This window comes from Argiope bruennichi, chromosome 5 (assembly GCF_947563725.1).
Source record: "Argiope bruennichi chromosome 5, qqArgBrue1.1, whole genome shotgun sequence".
NCBI classification, from domain to species: domain Eukaryota; kingdom Metazoa; phylum Arthropoda; class Arachnida; order Araneae; family Araneidae; genus Argiope; species Argiope bruennichi.
Window position 1 is genome coordinate 128,877,487 of NC_079155.1, and position 24,192 is coordinate 128,901,678.

The 24,192-nt window shown below is 27.9% G+C and overlaps 1 protein-coding gene across 6 annotated transcripts in view; it reads left to right on the forward strand.

Annotated features, from left to right (window-relative positions):
* Positions 1–24,192, forward strand: part of LOC129968511 (cellular tumor antigen p53-like) — a 66,916-nt gene that overhangs the window by 28,261 nt on the left and 14,463 nt on the right. For 3 of the 6 annotated variants that reach the window (XR_008784417.1, XR_008784418.1, XM_056082477.1), the window contains exons 1-2: positions 10,588–11,058; positions 20,654–20,728. Coding sequence is in view for 4 of the 6 variants with exons in the window: in XM_056082477.1 (XP_055938452.1) it covers positions 10,699–11,058; positions 20,654–20,728 (435 nt within the window). In the remaining 2 variants the exon portion in view is untranslated. Of the gene's footprint in view, positions 1–10,587; positions 11,059–19,783; positions 19,982–20,653; positions 20,729–24,192 lie in introns of those variants that run through there. The other 3 variants (XM_056082478.1, XM_056082479.1, XM_056082480.1) reach the window with 2 other exon arrangements.

Sequence of the window (24,192 nt, forward strand, 5' to 3'; positions counted from 1 at the left end):
CGTCAAAATCCAGCTTAATTTTTGTTTAATTAAAATTTAAAATATCTCTGATGTACACATTCCCATCCTCCAAAGAAAACATATCCCAAATTTTGTTAGCCATAAGTCAAATGGCCTGACCTGTAGAGTGCAACTCATATACCAGGGTTGTCAAGCCACTGGGATAACCTGGAAATTTAAAAATCATCTGAAAGAAATGGGAAAACTCAGAGAATTTATAAATCATCTAAAGAAAACTGGAAAATGCATGAAATTAGAATTTTTTTATAAAAACGGGGAGGGGGATGCAAGGAATTTTAAGTTTCCTAAATTTTTCCCATCTAAAAAATGTGATAAAGAATAGAAGATCGTAATCGTAGCTTCCAAAAACGAAAGAATACCATTCACAATTGCGAAGCTCACCCCTTTTCTACTATCGCCTCTTTTTTTTTTTTTTTTTTTTCTGTATAAATCAGTTCAGTTTCGATTTGCAGGATAGTTTTCTTTTTCCATGAAATTCCTGAATTGCAACTAATGAGCATGCACGAGACTTCTCTTATTGCATGAAAGAAAGGAATACATTTCTCTGGAGCAAGGCAACATTCATTTTGTGAAAGCAGCGTGGTGGTGTTTAGTCTACCATACTTGAATTTATTGAATGTTTAAAACAAAACAAACAAAAAATACAACCAGCTGCTCAAAATCCGCATTTAATACGAAGTGGACGGGTAAAAAAAAAAAAAATCGATCCTGATTCTGTTGAATGGGTTCGAAAAGTTCCACAAAGTTCATTTGTTGCATTCTGCTTGCTTTGTAAGAGGATAAGCCTAAGTAATATAGGAAAACAGGCAATTGCTAGTTGTGCCAAAAGAGAAAAACATTAAAGACTGTCTGCCATTTCAAAAAAGCTATCTTTGATGTTGGATAACAGAATGCAGGAAAAGATGATATGCCATGCCACTGGGAGCACCAAGAAAATACTGGGAATTTAAAGTTTCTTAGTTATTTTTTTCCCATCTAGAAAATGTCGATCTCTAAAGATTGCAAGAATATAAGATTATACTCATAGCTTCTAAAAACAAATCAATACCATTCGAGATAGTGTAATATGGTAACTCAGTCCCTTTCTCTTCCCGTTTTTTCTGAATAAATCTTTCGATTTTCGTGACAGTTGTTCTTTCACCGTGAGATCATTAGTTTACTATATTGAATTTATTGAATGGTTTATTATTTGAGAAACTGTGAGCTTATTCAAAGTAGACTAGAGAATTTTTTTAAAACAATGAGCGTCTCAAAATCTCATTTAATAGGAATTGGACGGATAAAAAAAGATCAATCCTGATTTTGCTGAATAGATTTGAGAAGTTCTGCAAAATGCATTTGTTGCTCCCTTTGTAAGAGGATAATAAGTTTCAATAATATGGGAAAGCATGTACCAGTTCAAAGAAGTCATCACTGATGTTGGAGTTAGTATCTAAAAGGAATACAGGAAAAGATGACGCATCAAATACGAAAACGTCAAATTTAATTTCCGAAAATAAACTGATTTCAAACTATTTAGTTCAAGAACAATCATTTAAAGTTGAGTTTTGATGTGCATTAAAATTTGTTGCATCACATTCATCCTTTAATCCATTCAATACTATATCGGAAATATTTTCGCATATGTTCAATTAAAGTGAAATAATTTTACGTTGGGTCATACAGAAATGGTTTACCTTATTTGCTACGGATTATGGCCATTAGCTCCTTGAAACTGATGACTGAAAAATCTGCAGAAATTGATGCCCAAATACTTAAATTGGCAAAAATAAAGTAGTTTTACTATTTAATGCTTTTTGTTTAGTAATCATTAAATGTGTATCACGATAACAAAAATGTTTTATGTCATGATAACAAATGTGTTTTATTTCGCCCAAGTCCTTAATTTTATGTGACTTACAGTTAATAAGTAGAGGTTATATATCCCCCCCCCCAATATATAAATTTTTTCTAGCTAAATTCTAGATCATAGTTTGTTTTCTCTGTATACAAATATAAACCTTCTTTTAATATGCTATTATTTCGATTAACATTAAACTGTGGCTTCCTTCCCTTGCTTTTTCCACTCCTTAAAACCATATTCCATTTAATTCCTCCTTATTCAAGGTTCTTAATAAATGTAATTAAAATTTTATTTCTCGTATATTATTTACATCAGTACCTCACCCATTTTTAATTTCCGTTATAACTTTCAAATTTTTATTTAATTAAAATTATATTCTGTTATGCACAAAAATAAAGAATTTTTAATAGAAAAGGGCAGTAAAATGAAGATAATAAGTACAATTGTAAAATTGATGCATTCATCTTTATTATAGTTTGCTGTTCTTTGATTCTATGTATCTTACCTTGGGGTAAAATTTATTCATGTGATTACTTTTGAAATGTGTCCAAGGGAAAATGTTGCATTTCAGCTGTCGGTGAAAATTGATTTTCCACCGAGACCAAATCTTACCTCTATTGCTACTGACTTAAACTTTTAAAAGGATTTCTTCAGGGTTGGTGGGTGGGGGGACTATATAAAGCATTTAAAATGTCATTTTTTATTGCATTAAAAATAATTTCAAATCTTGTCACTCAGAGTTAAAATATAGATATTCAAAATGCATTTCAATCTCATATAATGTCATTCACCTTTAGGATAATTTAAAATTTAATGATACCTTTCTCCCATATAGTTTTATTTTAATATAGTTTAAAAATAAAGAAAATCCCATCCAATATTTACCACAATGTTAAGCAACGAATGCCTCATTCAAAATTGGGAAAAGCATTGAACTATATGGATCATAATAAAAGTCTTTAATCTATCATCTGAATATTCGATATATGTGGAAGATCACATCTTTTGATATTATATGAATGATTAAAAATAATACTGTAGTATAAAAAGTATAGTTAGTTTATTTTGCAGTTTGTAGTAAATGTAAATGTATAGTTATAGCTAGAAGCAAACAAATCTTAATATATTATTTCATGTAATAAACTGGGTAGAAACAGTAGTAAGTTTAAAACATTAATATACTATCAATATTTTCACATTTCTATTTCAACATTCCAGCTTATTTAGAGGAATGGCTATCAATTGGTGTGATAGGATTTATTCATTTCTCATGCTGATTCCCTTACCCATAAGGTATAAAGTTTACCATTAGTGTGGAGGGGGCTTGAAATTAAATTCATTTTCACAAGACAAGGTTGTACTTATAATCAGGGTCCTATGATCTTGAAAATCCTTGATAACTCCTAAGATTTTATTTTATTGTACTCAAGGTTGTGAGAAAAGTACTTGATATTTTTTCCCCTGGATTCTTTAAAAAACTGCAAAATGTGCCTTTTTTTTTTTTTTTTTTTTTTTTGTTATGCAAACTTTGTGCTGTTACAATATACTGTGCTCAAGTAGCACAGTATATTGTAATAATTGGAAAAACAATATTAAATCACTGTAAAATGTAAGACTGGATTGATATTGGGCTCCAATATTGTACAATCTAGTTTCCAAGAATTACCTATTAAAATATTTCCAGTTAAAACCTATTATATGAAAAATAACAAACATTTTTGTAATATATCTTGATTATTTTTTTAATCCATATCTATTGTGTTCTTGTCTTCCATTTATTTTAAGTTAAAAAAAAAAAAAAAAAAGATTTTCCGTTAAAAATCGGGATTTTATCTACTAGACAAATAAGAACTCTTGTTGATTGTGGTAATGATATGTTTTACTAAGTAGAAAGCAATGTGTACTTCCAATTGATTATTTTGGGTTATTCTTTTAGTTTAATGACTTTTTTGGAATTCTGTGCTAATTTGATGTCAAAAAAGAAAAATTTTTTCTCTTAACTTATATCTGCTATAGGAATAAATTTTGGATGTCGGGTTTTAAAATATAATGTATGAAACAATTTACCATTCTTTAGTTTTAATCTAATTTATATAAATAGAAATTTCAATATTAAGCAAAATGTGAAATAAGTTTTCTTTAAACTAAGGATTACTTCTCACAGTTCTTGATACTTTTCTTACTAATAATAACTTTGGTATTCTTTCTATACATAAATGAAAGTTGGAATGAAAAAATTGTTCAAAGGCTAAGTTATTATTATTTTTTTTTATTGTGGTTTGTTGTTTTTCTGGCATTTATTTTACTTTGATTAAATAACTAAAACGTAAATTTAGATATTTTTTTAAAACCAAAAAAAGAAAAAATCAAGGTATTTGGAAGGATTTCCAGAATGTTTGGTGATTTCAGGTGTAACGTATAAAAAAACCTGTTATATCATGTTATTAAATGTAGAATTAGCAGCATTATTGATTATTGTTTTTTAACATACTTTATTTTTGTATTATTCCCATTATATTGTACATTATTATACAGTGTTTAGACTTCATCAAAAAAAATTATTTCGGAAATTTTTTAGTTTTAACTATCAAATAAAATGAATGAATCTAAAACTAATATTTTTTATGCTAAGTTTTAAATTTCCAGTGGCTTTGTAGTACTGTATGACGTTGTTAATACAACATTCAGTATATTCAATACTGTGTAATATTGCCCAAAATATTGTATAGTTTTATTGTTTTATCATGAAATCAATTTTATTTCTCAATGCAGTTTGTAGAATCAATAAACAATCGGGATTTCCTCCGTAACTACCTAGAATCTTCAATGAAAGCAGCTAGAAAGTACTCTTAAGTCTTCGCAATGTTCTTAGATGCAAATTAAAATGGTCTTTAAACTGTGTAGAAAATTATTTATATAACTCTTCCAAAGATATTTCAAAAATGTTTTGAATTATAAAATTATCTCCTGTAAGCCAACAAAGCTCTTTTGTTTAGCACTTTACTATGCACTAAAGAGGTTTTCACATTGAAGACGTTTTCTTTAAATGACATGTCTGGATTTAATGTGAAGCATACTACAAATATCTGAAAATGAAAGTTACAATTTTTACACATTTACTTTTTTAAATAAAATGACAATTAAAACCAAGTAAATGGCTTCAACTTTCATGAATTATTTCACAGCCAAAGATATTTTACAAATTTTTTGTAATTCTACAGTAAATTATGTTTTAAAAAAATTATTATGCATTTGTAAATTGAACTTTTTTTTTTAATTTAATTATTAAATATAAAATGCTTCCAACAGATTTTTATATGTAAGTCATTGTGACTACAGCTTGTAACTTTCTGAGAAAACCTTTTTTCTTTTCTCAGAAGAATTTGTGGTTGCTTGCAATTTGAAAATGCAGCCCTTAGTAATGGGTATTGTGGGACGTTTTTCAGTTGTTTCAGGAGACACAACATGAAATTTATGTTGAAAGAATTTTTTGCTTTATGTGATTGATTCAATCAATTGTGTACACTAGAAGGGTTTCTTTGTTTATTATATTGAAGTGTAGAATTATTTCCAGAAATTAGGGATAAGAAATTAAATTTCTGAAGCCAAAATAAATATATTTTTTATGAAATAACTATTTGTTCTTTATTAAAATATGTGCATCTTATTAAATTATCTTTATTAAAATATTTGTATGCATTTTCAAAAATGTGTATGATAGGTTTGATTACCCAGTTCCAAAAAGTCCTTTTAGAATAATTTCATAATAATTAATTGCATTAAAATTTACATTTAGATATTCAACATTTATTTTTATTATATCACATTGCTTCATAATCATTTGTGAAAGTGTTATGTAGAGTCATGATTACACAAAACTGTTTTAGCCTGAATCTTATTCAATCGACTTCGATTTCCTTAACGTTTTATTGAGGGTGTGTGAAGTATACGTGTGGATTGCATTAAGAGTATATTACATTGGCTCTTTTATTTATTTATTTATTTGGCCATTTTAGTACATTGTTGTGTGGTCTCAAACAAAAGGCCACCAAAGTTTGGCAAAACTTGCCAACAAAATATAATTGACATTTAAGCTTTTCAATGATTAGGGGCAATAAGAGTACCTTTTTAATATGATCATAGTCAAAAACCTGTCAAATCTTAGCACTACATTCAACTTTTTTGGAATTTTTTTTACTGACAAAGCATAAATAAACCATAAAATACAAATTTGACATTTGTTGGAACCAAGTTTTGCTGGATTTTTTTTCTATGTTAAATATGTTATATTGATTATTTATATTTAGTAAAGCAGATAATGTTTGTTCAAAATCGCATTTTTGTCCATTTTTCATGAAATTTGTCTTGTGTACTCTTCAAAATCACAGAAAGATCACTTAATCACTTTAAAAGTCCAGGTAACAATAGAAATATTAGTTAATTAAAAATAAAGTTTCTCTGAGGCATCCAAAAATATTTTCACAAAAAATAATTTTAGCACCATCATAAAATTTCAAAAATTTCCTTCTAAACTATGTCAATTACCTATTACTATGTTATCTCTCAATTTTAATTTTTTAAAATTATATATATTTCTGATTCGCAACAATATTTGTTTTATTATAAATGAATGTGAAACTAACTTTATTGTATTATCTGGTATTTTAATCACAATATCATTTTGCACTGTTAGGGTTATGATTATCAATATTTTCTTTCTGTGATATATTAACTCCACAGTTAATTTAATTTATCATAGATTGATGCTATATGCACGCATGATTCTGAATATACAGTAGGGCTAAAATTATGACACTTTTTTCTAAATTTGTATGTTTATACAAAATGTTACGTTTGGCAAAATGCAAATTCTTACATGTCATTTTAAAGAGTATTTAATGTTGATTTCAATATTAAAAGCAAACTTCAAATATTTGCAATATAAAAAAAATTATACTTAAATCTGGAAAACAAAGTAACGAAGTGGATTGTGATTTCTAACTTCAATGACAGATCACTATTCTTGTTCTGGGAACCAATCAAATGTTAATAACTTCCAGCAACAGCTGACATCAGGCTTAAAGTTGGAACAAGTCATTAATCTGCTTTGTTCTGTAGAAGGAAAACTGTTTTTTATGTAATGAAATTAGTAAGAAATTTTGTTAAACTTTTGAATTAGTAGGAATTTTTGTAAATATTTCTAATATTTATTCAAAAATCAAGGATATCAAATAAAAGAATAGATTGTACACCTAAAAAGAAAACTAAGAGTACTTGTGTTACTAGAATGTGGTCCTTCCTATGCTGAAATTACAAAACGGGTGGTTCAGTGACTACATCTGGAGTTGAAATTTTTGTTTGATATCAGGAAACAAATTCAATTAAAAACAAAGCTGGAAAAAAGGTGCACCGCATCTGTTGATGACAGAAGAATAAAAACACTGTCTCCAAAATAGAAGAATGTCATCAGAAGCCCAATGAATGATGCTGGCTTTTCTGTCAATTCAAGAACAATCAGGAGAAAATTATTAGATGTTGGACTCAGAGGTAGAATTCCTCGGGGGAAAAAAAAAGCCTTATCTCAATTTACAGCAACGCATAAAAAGATTACTTTGGGCAAAGGAACACATTAATTAGACTGATGATCTGTGGTCACAAGTTATATTATTATTCGGTAGTGATGGACGAAAATATGTAAGAGGTAGAATAGCCGAAGAGCTACATCCTGACTGTGTTCAGGCAACTGTGAAGAACTTATTTAATATTATGATTTAGTCGTGTATGCTGGCAAATGGTAATGGTCGCCTTCATGTTATCAATAGGACACTAAATGTAAAAAAAAAAAAACCCGACACTAGCCTAGAGCCAAAACTTATACCTTCCCAACAGCCAGGAAACAGTCCTGACCTGTATCCCATTGAGAGTTTGACACTGTTTGAAAACTTTTGTACTAATGAGGTGTCCATGAAATAAAAGAGAACTAATTGAGGCGATACTCCTGCTTGTTTCCTGGCATCATGTAATGATGAAGGAAAAGCTTAAACTCTTGTCGGTTCAATGAAATATCAATATGAAGCTGTAATAAAAAGTAAAAACTACCCTACTAAGTACTGATAACACACTGCTGTCATCAGCATCTAACGCATCTCGATAATTATTGCCGCTCAACTTATTTGTTTTGCAAATAGACGAATTTTGTTTTTGTATTGAAATTAGTATTAAATTCCCTTTAAAATGATATACAAGACTTCGCATTTTGTGAAATGTAACATTTTCTATAAGCATGCAAAGTTCGAAAACATAATTTTCAAAAGTGTCTATATTTTTGGCCACCATTGTATATTTTTCAATTGAATGAAGAATTTTCTTTTTTCTTCATTTGGTAATTTCCCCAAGTAAAATACTTCCAATCACCATCTTCAAATTTATCCTTTTTATAAAATAATAGTGGGCCTTTACTTTGCTGTCGAATTAAAAGATTTAGGTCTCATTTTAATTTTGCAATTAAAATAAACTTTACTTACTTTCAGGCATTTTGAATTTTGTTTTTAAAAAAATTTATTCACAAAAAGTTCCGAGTTAACTCTTTTTAAATGGTTTGTTATGTTTTGCTTACATATGCTTTGTAAATTTACTTTTTCAAACTATTTCATTATTTTTTTTAAAAAATCATAGTATTCTTTAATCTATTATATATAGTAATGTAATTATTTTATCTTTTTTTTCATTTATAAATTTATTGGATTAATTAATAATTATAATTAACATTCTTTATTTTAAAAGCAGGAATAAGAAAAAGTGATTCATTTGTACTAATAGAAAAGATGATATTCAAAATCAAGAATTGAAGTGATATATTTGTATAAATTTAAGTTTCTGTTCATTCAAGTTTTTCAGTCTCGTGAAACATAAAGCAGAAATTTTACATAGCTTTGTATTCTATATATTATAGTTCAATGTTGAAAAAACTGAAAATTCTGGATAAACAAGCTGATCATCAAAGTAACTGTTCCATTAGTGAAATAGTATGAACACTATTTTATTGTATAACATGGTTCTTTTCGAGTCTGCTGTATTATTTTGATAAGACAGTAAATTAAGCAATGATATTAACCTATTCTGAACAGTGCAAGTTTTTTTGCTGCTTTTCCATGTGAGCCTACTTTTTTCATACTAACTGATAATTTCTGTTCATTGTCTTTGCTCACAATGGGTGCTGTCCGTCTTTTTTGGTATATACATATTATACCAAATATGTATATACATATGACATATGATGTGCAATCCATCTCAAATGGGTTAACTTGGCTATTGAGTTATGAAAAACAATTTCATAAAATCTTAAGAGTAAAATTTTAAATAAAAAATAAAGATTTTTATCAATGAAAATATTTTAAGATTTCAAATTATGGAATTTAATATTGCTATGATTATTAAAACTGATTTTAGGTAATTTCAGTTTTATTTTAGGGCAGCTGCATTTCAATAATGGATTTTATACTAGGCAAATACTTCAGATTATGGTGCCAGGGAGATGGTTGCAACGGAAGCTAGTTAAATAAAATTATATTTGCATAATTGCATTATAAATATAAGTTTTGTGAAATAAAATATTAAGATATTAAAGCTTTGTCTAATAAAATTGCTCAGGAATCTGTGTTTCATAATGTTATTTTGTTATTGCAATATTTATACTAAGCATCTGCTTAAACTTTATTATATATAAACATCTAATTTAATTATATATAACATGAAATAAAATTAGGAATAAATACTGACATTTACTTTTCACAAAGCGATTAAAATTGAAATCTAAAAATATTAAATAATATAAATATAATAAATAATTATATAAAAATAAGAATATAAATAAATTATTATTAAAACATAAGACCTTGTAAAGTGAATCTTCTGAATTTGATGGCTGAAATATTTTAATTAGTAGATGGAAAGTGTAATATATTGCTATTATATTTAATGAAGTAAAATACAATACATTTCATATTTCTAAGAGATTTCAAAAAGGGAAGGAAAAGATTCCAAAATTGTTTGCGATTTCAAATATTTATCATGGAGTGCATGTTGTATTGTTGAGATGCTTAAAAATAAGATTCCGATGGGTGTGGGTTTTTATTTAGATAGTTTTTGATAATTTGGAGGTAGAGAGAGAACTGAATTTCTGCTATTGTACTGACTTAAAATAACAGTAATGTTCTTAAGAATATCTGGAAAATAAAAACATTTTATTCGGTTTTTTTTTTTATTGTAAGTTGCCTGTAATTCTTACAGTATTTTAATTTAGATGCTTTTAGTGCAAATTGTTAACCTATTTTTCATGTAGAATTATTAGTAATTTTTAAATTTATTTCATATGATATTTATGTTGTATGAGTTAAAATTAGTTAGAAAGAGGCATCTAAAACTTATAGTTAACTATCAGGTTAACAGAAATACTTAGATGTTATGATTAATATTTTTTATTTTTTTCTTTCCGTTAGTTTTTCATAGATGGCTCCACTAATTTGTTCTAAAAAAAAAAGGTGAAATTGTTGAAGATGACAATAAATAATTTAAAAAGAAATGTAAATGTATTAAAAAACATGAAATTAAAGCGCTAAATAATTTGACTTCGTCTGTAAAATTTCACTAAGAATTTTGAAATCAAATTCATGTTGAACGAATTTTGAAATCAAAGCTGCGCATGCGCAGTAAGGATGTTTACATCTGAACAGTGATAAAGGGAGTGTTCACTGTTCATTCTTGTCTTATCGTGTTTAGGCATGATCCGTTTATTTGTAAATTTTTTGTTTTTGGAAATTTAAAAAGTCTTTTTAATGAATACGAAAGAATGCTTGGTTGTAAACTGCAACGAAAGATCTGGAAATGATTTTAATAGCGTAATATTCTATCGTTTACCTGAAGACGATGAAGAACGGAAAAAATGGCTTATGAAGTGCGGAAGAGAAGTGACTTGTGATGGTTCGCAATCAGTTGTCTGTTCGAGGCACTTCACCAGCGATGATTTTGAGATTTTAAAAGATAATTCTTCCGCTCTCTCTTTGAAAAAAGGTGTCGTACCACATTTAAATGTGTTGGAAGTAAAGCAAGAACCGCTTGATTCTGATGAATATGAAGGCCAACTGTCGCCTCCGACAACTAATCCTTCGCTAAACACGGTGATTATTAAGAACGAAGTTAGTATTTCTCTATTTCTTCGCAGTTTGTTATTATTTATTGCAAATAATAATAAACAATCTTACCTTCTATGTTTTAATATATTGTCTTCTGTACTTCTAATTACTAAAAGAAGCAACTGCTTTAAAAAGTGGTTTATTTCTGTAATAAAATTATTATTTATTTTAAAATAATATCATTTTTTTTTTTGATAACTGATGTAACCTTTAAAAATAACACACATTTACATCAGAAAAATATGAAAGCTAGGGGGGAAAAAAGACAATTTACAAAATTATTTTTGAAATACCAATAAGTAATTATTACAGTAAACATCAGACTTCGATGACTGCTTTCATTTTTGAGTGGAGTTTAATTCAATTAATTTTGCATGAGAAAAGATAAGGCAGCTGCTGCAGGATGACAATTTTTATTTAGGTAAGTTCTATTTTGTGTGTGTTTTATATATATTTTTTTTTGTCTGCAGCCATTCTGTACATTTCCAACAGTATACTTAGGATCGTTATTTTATGGACATGGTTGATTACTGAAATCCTGATAGAAGTACAGTAAAGATATTAGCTTTTAAGTCATTTAAATGACTATTGATTCATTCTTCTCTCACTTATAATTTACCTTCCCTTGAAGTTTTGTGTAATTGTAAATATAATTGAACCTCATCTGCTGAACTGCTTCACTCTTATTCATTAGTTTATTTAATATATTTTTATTTGTATATTATCCATATTTTATAAGTGTTCTAAAATTTTAAATGGTCATCTGAACCATAAAAGTTGATTTACTCTTAGAAAAAAATTGTTATTCCAAAATGAAAAGTCCTTTTCATGTTTTTAAAAAAGTAGTCATCCTTTCTTAAAGTAACTACCTTTTGAGAGGTTTTCTGCATTGTTATTCTTGAATTATGTCAGGGTTCCATGAATTTAAAAATTTGTTGTTTATTTATATGTGGATTTTCTTTTACATTTTATTGTATAGCCATACATTTTTTCAATTTATAAATATGGGCTTACTAAAAAGTGTTTCCCACTGCTTTAAGCTTTTTATTTTTTTTACACTGTTTCAGGATTTTTTTTCTGTCTATTTTTGTACTTTGTCACTACGATTTATTTTTCTTGTAGATAGTTATATTTATATCTCTAGGGTATAAGGAAGGTACACTTTTATGTTCACGAGTCAATAAAAATCTACTTGTTGAGATTGCAAAAAATTGGAATAAAATTTTCCAGACAATCTTAAATTTATGTGAATTTATATTATGTGTATTACATTCAGAAGCTTCTGACATTGTATTGTATGCATATTTGTAAATTTTACTTGTGGGAAAAGCTTTAAAAAGAAATTACTGGCAATTAATATAATTGTTATCTTGAATGCTTAGTTAAAACAATAAATAACATTATCCAGCATAATTGTATTTTAATTTAGAACTTCAGAAATTAAATACCTTAATGTCTAGATTACTTCCATAATAGTGATATCTTATATTTTTTAAATGTGTATTTGTTATTTGCTGGAGCCATTTATATAGATAATGATCTCTTAATCTCATAAATCCTAAGTAATTCTTAATTTTATCTTAATTTAGCCTGTATTAATTTCATTCTGAAATGTTTTATTTTCTACTCCGATTCCCCCTTTTTATATATCCGCATTTTCTCATGCTCCTAGTGAAAGGATAATATTTCCTAACGCTTACAACATTCTTTTAAAGATACTCTAGGTTACCTTTCATAAATCTACAAGTGTCACAGAAATCCCTATCAAAATCTCACTGTATAATCATTGAAGGGAAAAACTTCAGTCTTTTTGCTCTTGTGTTAAGATGTAGACTGGCACATCTTCTGCTTTTTTTTTGTTGTACAAATTAAAATTCCAATCATAAAATAAATCAAAGTTAAAATTTCAAAAGTTTCTTCTTTTCAGCCTGACATAACATATTAAAATATGATTACATATATGTAGTCTTTTCTTTCTCTTTAATTTAACAGTATCGAAATTTTTTTCGAATACTTTAAATGTCAATTTGCACAATTAGTTCTGAAAATGTCATGTGTGAAAGGAATTTTTTGTATATTAATTATAAGAAATATTGCCTAAAATTACAGAACGTATTAATACATTTTATTTATTTTTAGTTTTTGTTATTTAGATCATAAAAAATGATATTAAACATATAATTTGTATTTGCATTGAATAATATTTCTATATAATATTTAACCTTATAAAATTTCATACTTTTTCATGGATTTCATGCTGTTGAACCTTTTATTCTGATGGAAATTTGCTTCATGTTTTTCCCATCATAATTTCTCATTATATTGTGTGAAAAGATTAAACCAATTTCACTGTTTATTGCCGGTGTATTTTTGCCAGTGTTTGAGTAAAATTACTTTTTTTGAATATTTTAATTTTTATTACGGAGAAGAAAAGCAAGCTCTTTAATATGCATATGTTGTAATTTACAATCAAACAATATTTTCCAAAATGGTTGCGATTTTTTTTAACTATTTGATCTAATTATCTCTTTTTTAGCACACATCTTAATGTATCTGCTAAACATGTTAGATAACTTTAAAATGATTTGAATTTATTAAATTAGATTTAATGAGAATTAAGAAGTCTATCAAATATTAAAACATTAGTTTTTTTTTTTTTAAGTCTTTGGATTTTTAACTACAGAAGTTAGTCTTTTAGTTCTTTATGTCTTTGTAATATCTAGATTGTGTGTGTGTGTGTGTGTGTGTGTGTGTGTGCGCGCGCGCTCGTGTGTGTGTGTGCGTGCGTGTGTGTGTGTGTGTTTTCCTTGTGCAAACTGTCTCTTATTATATTATCAGGGCTCAAAATCTTAAGTGTTGGGCTTTGGATATTTGATTAAATATAATTGTACTTCTTTTATTGGGCAATGTTACACAGAATGTTTGTGAAGTCTCGTGCAATATTTGCATGTATCTTGAGTAACATTTTGTACTGAACACTTGTTTGAAGATGATCCTTATTCCTGCATAGGAGAAGCTTTGCCTACGAAGTGTTGTCAAATGCAATCTGACATGCATCCAGCACAAGTACTCGTCAGACAAGATTTGAACAAGTGCCTGTGAAGCTTTATTCATTATGATGTCTGTCCAATATTATGAAGGTAGAGATGGACAGTTTGAGATGGAATGATTTTGATAAGCTGATGGAAGAATATAGTTAGAACTATCGAAAGGATTGTGGAGTTGCATTCTATGTTGAAACAAAAAAATTGCGGATGAGATTTAGTCAGAGGAGGAGGAGCACTAACTTTTAATGAAATAAGGGAAATGCTTTGATTTATTGTGCATGATCATATACTTAAGGCATCCCCCCCTTTTTTTTTAGGAATATTGTAAAATAAATCTTTAAAATAGCCATCAACCTCAACAAATAGATCATTTTGCTAATTTTCGATGATTTTGCCACTTTGAAATATTGCTAATTTATTAGAATAATTTTATTGTTAGTGTGCAACTCTAATTTAAAATACTTCTGTCTATTTTTACTTTTATCATTTTAACAATTTTATTATAATTTAGATGTCATAGGATGTTCTTTGAAGTTGTGTAACATAATTAATCTCATTGGCATTATTAAAAGAATACCTAGTTTTGAAGAAATGCATTTCATTAAAGCAGAGGAGAGTACTACTTTAAATTATAAATGGTCGAATAGTATTCTGATTGCTTAGTTATCCTAGTAAAGTGGCTAGATTTGTGAGAAAAATTGACAAAATTTATTCAATTGGACTTTTTATTATGTAATATTTCAAAAATGGAAGAGGAAAATAAGTCTTGAGGCATATCTAGAGGTCATGATCTTTCATATGAATTAAAAACAAAGAAACTTGGGATTTTAGATATTCTATTTAGTGGTTACTGGGAATTATATCAAGCTTCCCTGCCCACCACTTTCCACCCTAAAACAGAAAAAGTACAGGGTGCATAGCACCATGAAAAGATGCTTAAATTTGAAAGCCATTTTTAAATACCTAAAAAGTACTTAGCACATTGGCAGCCACATTTTGCACCTGTGTGTTACAGGTAACATGTAATAGTACCAAAACATCTCATTAGATGACCCCTTCTTTACTATGTTTAAGAGATAGCAAAGAACAGGTCATCTAACTAGATAGGTGGATGGATATCAATCGTGAATTGTGGAAGCAAATGTTTTAATAAAAAGGCCCTTTAAAAATACTGAATTTTCTGAAGAAAATAGTATCTGTAGTACTTTAAGATTTGGTATTTTGACGTTGAATATGACAAATCAAAAGCATAGTACAGGGGTGTTTGTGCTCCGGGGAAACCCCGGAATTCCGGGGATTTTGAACTTCGATACCCGGAAATTCCGGGGATCGTCGTTCAAAAGGAAGTAGGAATAATAATGAATTATTTATTTTGATCTGGGTAATTTTGTTTGCTTTGAAAGCAGAAAACGCAAGGTCAGTGTGTGTGGTGAAAACTTTTCCTTTCTTTCTCCAAAGGCAGTGATAATGCGTGAAAAGGGGGGAAAAACTTCTTTTTTGTTCTTTCCTTATTGCGAGTTATGACTCATTCCCCCGGTTCTCGGACATTCTCTTCTGGATTCTTTTCGGCAAGTAGGCGCGGCAGAAAAAAAAGGGAGAGACTTCGTTCGACCAGATGTGCGATCACGTGACCTAGGTTCAAAGGTCTTAATTTTGCAAAAAAAGTGATTCATTGAACTTTTATAATTAGGTCATTCAATACTTCATAATCGTAATTTTTCATTTCTCCCCCCCCCCCTTCTCGAAACTCCAAAATGTCGGTTGTAAGTCCGTAAAAGTTTCAGGGGATTTTTTGGGGTCCCACAAACATCCCTGATAGTAATAAAGCTTTATTTCCCAGTTATACAAAGAAAGAAAATTGGCTGAAGGGAAACGCAAGATAGATTCTGGGGGTGTTGACACATCGTAAGATGCCTTAATATCCTTTTTTAGTACTTCAATCTTCAAAAATGGGTACTGCCTTATCTTAAAATATTAAAATGATTAATTTGAAGAAACAATATGGATTATGGACAGTGCAAAACTTGTTGCACCTCATAAAATACTTGAACTTCTCCAACTTCTAGTGTATGAAATGGTGAAGAATTTATTTTGGCTATGTCCAGTAAATTCATATTTAATTCTTTATGAATAGTTAAAGAATATGCTGATCGACTCTAATTGTGCTAGATATTAAACTATTATCATAATTATTTGGTGCCCTAAGAATTAAATTGAGAACACAAGCATTCAATTAAGAAGACTCGAGGCAAGCTCTGTATGGCACTTCATTGCTTTTATTTTTATTATAAAAACGCTTCTTTAGTATGTTAAGGCATATAATTTTGGATCAGATCTTTTTTCAAGCAATCTTCTAAATGATTTTAGTACTGTAATAAATTGCTGGTCATAGAATTTTGATTGATTATGTAAAATCAAATAATGAAATTTTAACCTGAAAGTAAGCTTTTGATGATCATAATTTCCTATGTTACTTACTTCGATTCTCTTGAAAAATTCATTGCATGTTGGACTAATTGTGCCAAATTTTAGTTTCTATAAAATTAAAATTCTGTTAAATCTTGTACTTTGAACTTACCAGAACTTTAAAGAATAAAAGTTTAGATTCTATTGTGTTTTTTAAACTCAATAATTTTAATCAAATTTGTGTGAGATTAGTACAATTGTAGTTTTCTAATGAAATCTTTTTCTTTGTATAATGGTTTTCTACTGCTAAACCATTATACAAAGACAGAATAATATACAAACTAAACACTGAAGATTAGAAGCAGGAAATTTCTTCTGGCGTATTTCTCTGAGATTGTTCAACACTTTAGTAAATAAAAATTAACACAATTTATTTTGCAAAATTAAACCAAATAACAAATATTATTTTGCAAAAATTAATTACACTGCCTTAATTTTTAAAAAAATTCATATCACTTTGCTGGAATTTATTTTTTTCCTCCTCTTGAATTTTAATATTTTTTTTTAAAGAATTTGTTTCAGACATAATTTGTAACTGATTTTTATGGTAACAAAATTTAAAGCAATATCGTTGTTTCATCAAATCTGAATCATGCAATTTTACCCTTTGCTGAAAGTTTTATGCAAATTATTAAATCTGTTTTTCTGTAATTTTTACTTCCTTGTCTGAATCTATTCTAGATCTTCCCGAAATTAAAGTTTTTAATATCATGTCAATCTGTCCTTCTGTGAGGAAGATAACTCAGTAACACTTTGAATTTGACTAATAAAATTTGATGTATGGTCTTTACAGCAGGTTTCTATATTTCTATCAAATTTTTACTCTGTCCGAATATATGTTAACGCAATGTATACAAAATGAAACGATTGATGCATAAAATTTGGTACACAGATTTAACATCTGAAGTGTAGATATCTATTGGAATCGAAAGAAATTCTAGGTGTTAACTTCACAAGCATGTAAACACGATACTCAGAAATGCAGCGACTTATATGAAATTTGGTTTGTGATTTTCTGGCTACAATTGTAGTTCTGCATCAAATTTTGGATTTGGAAACGATGCATTTAAAACACAAACTCAATTTATAGGTACCTATAGCCATACAGTGTATTTGCAGCTTTACTCAATATTCATAATCTTATGTAAGTAGAGGAGGGTAATACTGTTATTAGACAATGCGTGAGAAAGGATAACTTCTACTGGTTTAAGAATTAAAATATTCTTATAAATTATGAATTGAAAAGCTGATTTTTAATAAATCTGAAAATATAGAAATAAGAAACAATAAGATAATTTTTCAAAGTTCGGACATTTCTAAATCTTGCTTTTCTTTTTAAAAAGAAAAATCATTTGGCAATTAAAATGCAAATTGAAAATGACATTCGTAGTTTTTGAATGTTATGATGATCAACATCTAAAATGCTTTTGCTTTTATTGTGTTAAGGTTGAGTGCTAAATACATTCTATCATAAAATATATATATTCCATTCCAAGCCATATTAAATTTTGTTTGCTGTATATTAAATTTAGGTACAACTAATTTGCACCCAATCCTGATGCCTATGGACTAACATTTTTTAGGCAGTTGGTGAAATGTTTGTTTCAGATTTAAGAAGATCTAAAACTTGAAGTAACACATTTTTTAATGCATTTGCTACTTTTTATTCGATTTTGATATAACAATGATAAAAAAAAATTGTTAGGACCCTTTAAAAATTTATTGATTATATTATGTTTATGTAAGTGTCAACAATTTTAGAAATGTGCATATCTAAACTTACTGGCAATTTGCTAATTTTAAGAAATGTTGGAAAATGTCAGGAATCTCCATTGTTAATCTTATAAAAGTTAGCTTAATTCAAATCGCCATTACCTAAAAAATTCATTTTTATTTTTTTATCATACCAAAAAGACAAAATAAAATATGTAAATTATCCAAATTTTAAAAATATATAACATTTTTCAATAAAATTTTGCATTTTTGTTAAACTGAAAACATCCTCTGCTTAAAAAGTATGTTAATCTTTTTATTTATTTGTACATATGCAAAATTGTTTAGGTTCTTAAAAAGTGCTTTATTTACTTAGTATGTACACTGTTAAAATAGTGAACTTATTGCTGATAGTGTGTATTTAGTTCATATATCGTAATTACGGATACATTTTTTTAATCTTGCTTTTTTGTTGTACAAATTTCATTCTAAAACGGCAGTTTTATTAATTTGTATTCTCGTGTGTATGCGTGTGATTTCAAACGATTGTGCAGAGCTATTTTCATAATACATAGATGGCATATAACTGAATTAAAAATTTCAATTCAAGTTTATTTTGGGCCCCCCCCCCCTCCGTCTTGCGTGTCTGTGATGATCTTTATTTTAGGGGAAAGTTTTCGATAGATTCGTCCATTGCTTCCAAAATCACTTAATAAAAGAACATTAATTTTTTATTGTGATTGTGATTTTATATAGTCTCTTATAAGACTCATAATTGTAAAAAACGTATTAACCGCATGCCGACGATTAACTGTCAAAGAATGCACGTTAATAGACCCTTTCATATCTAATGTTTACCAATGAATTGCAGTAAATATGTAATCTTTTTGTTGTCCTTTTTACCCGTGCAAGAAGGAAAGCATAGTTACAAAGAAAAGTCAATGGAAACTATTTGATTAAGATTTTGAAATGATGAGCGTATTTGAATTAATTTTTTTAGGATAGTTGTACGGCTATGCGCTTTTATTTTATTAAATTTTACATTTGTTATGTGATTGCTTTCAAATTTATTTAAGCGATGTAGATGTAATGGTTGCAAAGTTTGTATAATTATGACTGTGCATATTTAGTATACCAGAAAAGAGTAATTAAACGTTATATTAAAACATTTATGAAATGGATCAATTAAAAAAGGGTGATTATCCTTTATGTAAATGGGAGCGACGAATAGGTGTGTGAGGTAATATTTATTTAATATAAATTCCTTCTTTATCTTGATAATTAAAAAAAAAATTGCAATGATTTCAACGCAATATTGTATGTCATCGCGTTCAAACGTGCAACAACATACGTTATCCTGATAATAAACCGCAAAGCGAAACCTGCGTTTTCCGAAAAGTGTGACGACACGCGTCATGTTATTTCTACCTCAGTAGGGAGAAAGAAGGCTGCTATCACGTCTACTCATGTTTTTGCGGGTGTGCAAGTTGAATCTTGTTCGGTTACTGCATGTATGAGGTAGGAGCGGGTGGGTTGTTTTTGAATAGGTTTTCTAAATAGTCATTCAGTCTCGGAAAGCAGTTTGCAGACACGTTTCGTCTTCATTGACGGTTCGGTTTGTAATTCGTTCGGTCATGAAGTGGTGTTCGCCGACGTCAAATACTTTCGTAATACCTCGGAATCTGCCGCCAATTGTTATGGTCAGTCTGATTTTTGATTTCTTTTTACTATTTCGGGCTGATCATTTTTGTGAGTGCATGCTTTTATGTACCTAGTATTGAATATATTGTGAATATGAATAATTATTCTTTTATTGATAATTAAAAACAAAAAATATATTTGGTGTGTATTAATGGAAGTGATGTTATAAGCAGATATAAAGGATATAAGCTGATATTATAAGCAATTATTTATTATTAATGTAATTTTTAACTTTTATTTTGATACTTTCGTTTTTGTGTACGTCTTTCATGTTCAAATTATTTATAACAAAATCTGTTTCTTGTAATTACGTTTCTGTTTATATTAACGGATATTATTCAGTTTTTCTCTAAAATCCTTCATTCCACTATACTGTGTATTTACATTGAATGTTTTTGATTGAAAAATTCTATAAATTCTTCTTTATTAAATTTTTAATATTTAGTTGTTAGTCTGCACTTTCAATAAAATAGAAGTACTGCAATTAATGTTAATCAGTAAGGGATAAATGTCCATGATACATTTTATTCATAAACTTTAATTTTGTATTAATGTCTTTTTTTTTTTTCCTGTTACAATAAATGTGAAAATCTTTGTTAATTAATATGAAATTTATTTAAAATTGTTAGAATTTTTTTATTATTATCTTAACATATTATTTTTAATTTTAGGTGGACGATAGTTTTTTTGAAAATTCGATAGCCAAGGAAAATCAGCCCGATGAGACGTCAGAAGCAATTCCAGTTGTAAGTTTTCAAAAAAATTCCTGAATTAAATATTGAAAGTTTGCAATACTTATTTAACAGTCTTTAAGAATTTGCAATATGGCCTTGCTTGATCAGTATAAGTTTTATTACTACTGACATAAACAAAATGTTAATAATTATCTAAACTAATGTTATTAACTATCCCATCCTTACCTATTTTTATTATTTTATGTGCCTTTTTTTAAATTCTAAATAGCTTGATAAATATACTTTGCTTTTATGGCCATTGATATAGTTTCGTATTTAAAGTCTTTTGAGTCTTGCTTTCAATTGTCATTCATTATTCACATTGTGTATAATTTCTTTTCAATTTGATATGAAGTTTATTATTATTTTATTTCTTTATTATTAAGTTACTTTTTATGTTTTCAAATCTTTTTGAGCTGAATAGCAATTTGTTTAATTATTCAAATTCATGAAAATTCTTTTGTCATATATTAAAGTTTCCTAAAATCATTTTGTTCTTAGAGCAGCTTAGCCTCTTAAAAATTTATCATATTTGAAAGTTGGTTAAAATAATGAAAAGATGAAAAAATGAATTTCCTTTAATGAATGTTTTAAAAAAGTTATTTCTATGCCATCCAACCTCATTTAGGCATTTCTAATTTGAAGTGGATAAGTGTTTTTGAAGTTGTTAGATGAACAAAAGATAGATGATAACCAATTACATTCAATTGTTTCATCATGCATGACTGAAAAAACTCTGGCCCGAAGCTGCCTGGAAATGTTCTCATTAGACTTTATCTCTTCCACATTCATGCATTAATGAATTAACTTCCCCTTTAATGTAATAAGTTATTATAATGTTAGTTCTTAGAGCAGCATTATGTTAGCAGCTTTCTCAAATCCTCAAATCAATTTTAGCACATATTACGAAAAGGAAATAGGACAAAAATAAATTGATTAATATTCTAGGTTATTTTACAATAGATATAAATTATTGGTCCAGTATAATAATACAGAACTAATAAACAAGAAAAAGATCATTATTATAAAAAGTTCTTATGATATAAAAATATTGTAAAATTGTATGAAACATAAATAATTTCAAGAATGATAAAAATCTGATTCCCTAAACACTGAAATATATTTTGAAGTGTTTGAAATGCAATGCCAGTAGAAAATTAGTAATACTTCCATCTAATTTAAATTATTATGAGTTAGCAGGCTTAGAAAATGTGAAATATTGGGATCCCCTAACTATATTAAGTTTACTAACACTCTAAAATTATAGTTAAAATTGAAGTAAATGTGGTCTGTAAGCAAAAAAAGAGTGAGAGAAAGAAAAGCTAGCATTTTCTAATACAAGAAAGAAATAACTAGGTAACCTCTAATACCCCCCCCTCCCCCCGTCTTTCTTCATCAATGTGTTTTGTTGCTTATTGAAATATTGGGAAGGTTATCCCAAAGAGGCAATAGAAAATGTGTAATGTGCCATACTCGTTGCAACTTCAAAAAACGTTCAGTCTTCAGTAGAATTCAAAGAAGGTGAAAATTTTGTTTTAGTTTTGTCTGACAAATGTATGTTTAACTTTTTTATGTATTAAAGAAAAAAGCAGATTGCAAAGGACGGGAAATATGAATACAACAAGATGAATTTGGTGTCCCAAAGAGATCCAAAAACGCTAACAGTGAAGCATCTTTAGTTCGTTACAAATTTGATCATTATTCTTGTTAATATTTCGTTTAGAGCAATCTCTTGTATAACTTATTAAAGGGATTTACTATACTATGTATATTGAATTCTTAGTCATTGGATACAATCCGAATATGATGAGATTTTAACTTAAAGCCATAAATTTTCAGTGATCGTGATTTCTTTCCTTTTTTTCTTTTAATGGCCTCATCAATTTGAAAATTGTTATTTGTTTGACCAATCTCAACAAATTTTAGGTTTTATGTATATAAAAAAAAGTACTAAATCTGGTACTTAACCTTTTTTTTTTTTATTTTTTTAAAACTATTATTCTTTAGGTTTTAGATTCTAATATATTTAACTATTTTTATTTTTCCTGTTTTTGTAACTTATTCAGATATATTTTTCCCATTGAAGTCTCAATAACTCTTAAAGGTTTGTCCTGATTCACAAAGCAACACACAGTACAAATCATTGAAGTTAGAAACGTGAAATGTGGTAGAAATATTAAGAATTCACTAAGAATGTGTTTATGGAATTTTAATTAGAAATTTAATTTTTAAAAAAATTTGAACATGTTTCCCGCCATATCATCAAAGCATGTTTTTGAGTAAAAAGTATTTTTACACTGTTTTAAAGGTTCAAAAAGGTTCTTTGAATTCTAATTTTGCTTGAATAAATGCTTTAAGTTTTAATGATTTTTGGAAAATTAATCTTGGACTCTTTTTTAAAATAAAATTTGAAATGTAATTTCTTTTAATTGTTGAGTCACATTAAATGTGCTAATATTTGGATTAAAAGTGTACTTTCTTTGTTTTTCAAACTAAGCTCAAAATTTTAAAGGAATTTATTGAATAAGATTCTGTGCTTGATAAATATTGTTAAATTTAAAGGCAATGTGGTGTTTAGTGTCGCACTAGTTTCAAAGTTATTCTTTAGAAAATGCATTAACTGCCCCCCCCCCCTACCCATTTTACTTGTAGCTACAGGGTTGGGTTTTTCCCCCTTTCTTCCCCCTACTTTGCAAATTTGTTTTCATTACTTTTGAAAAATAGGAATTATGAAATCATTTTCATTTGTTCCTAAAATATATGATCGCATTTTTCTTACTTTTTTAAAGCTAAAGTAATAAAATCTTATTTATTTTTACATAGAAGTTAAAAATAAAAGGCCGGTTTTTCTTTTTAATTAAGTCTGTAAATTTCTTAATACTTATTCTTTTCTATTAAAATATTTCATCTAAAAAATTCAGTTAGAATTTTCTTGTTCTATCGTTAATTTCTGGTAGTTTCACTAATCTTATGATGATAGTCATCCTGGAATGTTTTAGTTCTTAGTTTTTATTGTGGCAAATAAAATGGGCTTAACTGCTAAATATGTTGAGTTAGAGCAGGAGGAAATTTTAATTTACATCTCAGTCATGTTGAATTTTATTTGTTGCAGCATATATATAAATCAAATGCAAAATTTTTGGTCATGCTGTTCATCTTTCACTGTGCCAATTATAATCAAAAATGTGTATCATTCCAAATTAGCTGGTAATTTGTCAAATTTTAAAAAATAATGAAAAATGAGCCTCGTTTTTATAGGCTGATTTAATGTTTTGGTAATGATAAAACTATGATCATTTTTATGTTTTTGTCAAAGCTAAATATTTTACAATAGATGTTTTTGTAGTGTCGCATAAATAAATATTGAAATTATTATGTTATTACAGAAATAACTTAAAATTTCAAAATAACTATTTAAAAGTAATTTTAAAAATTTCAATGAAAACAAAATTTTATTATAAAACAGGGTACATCCC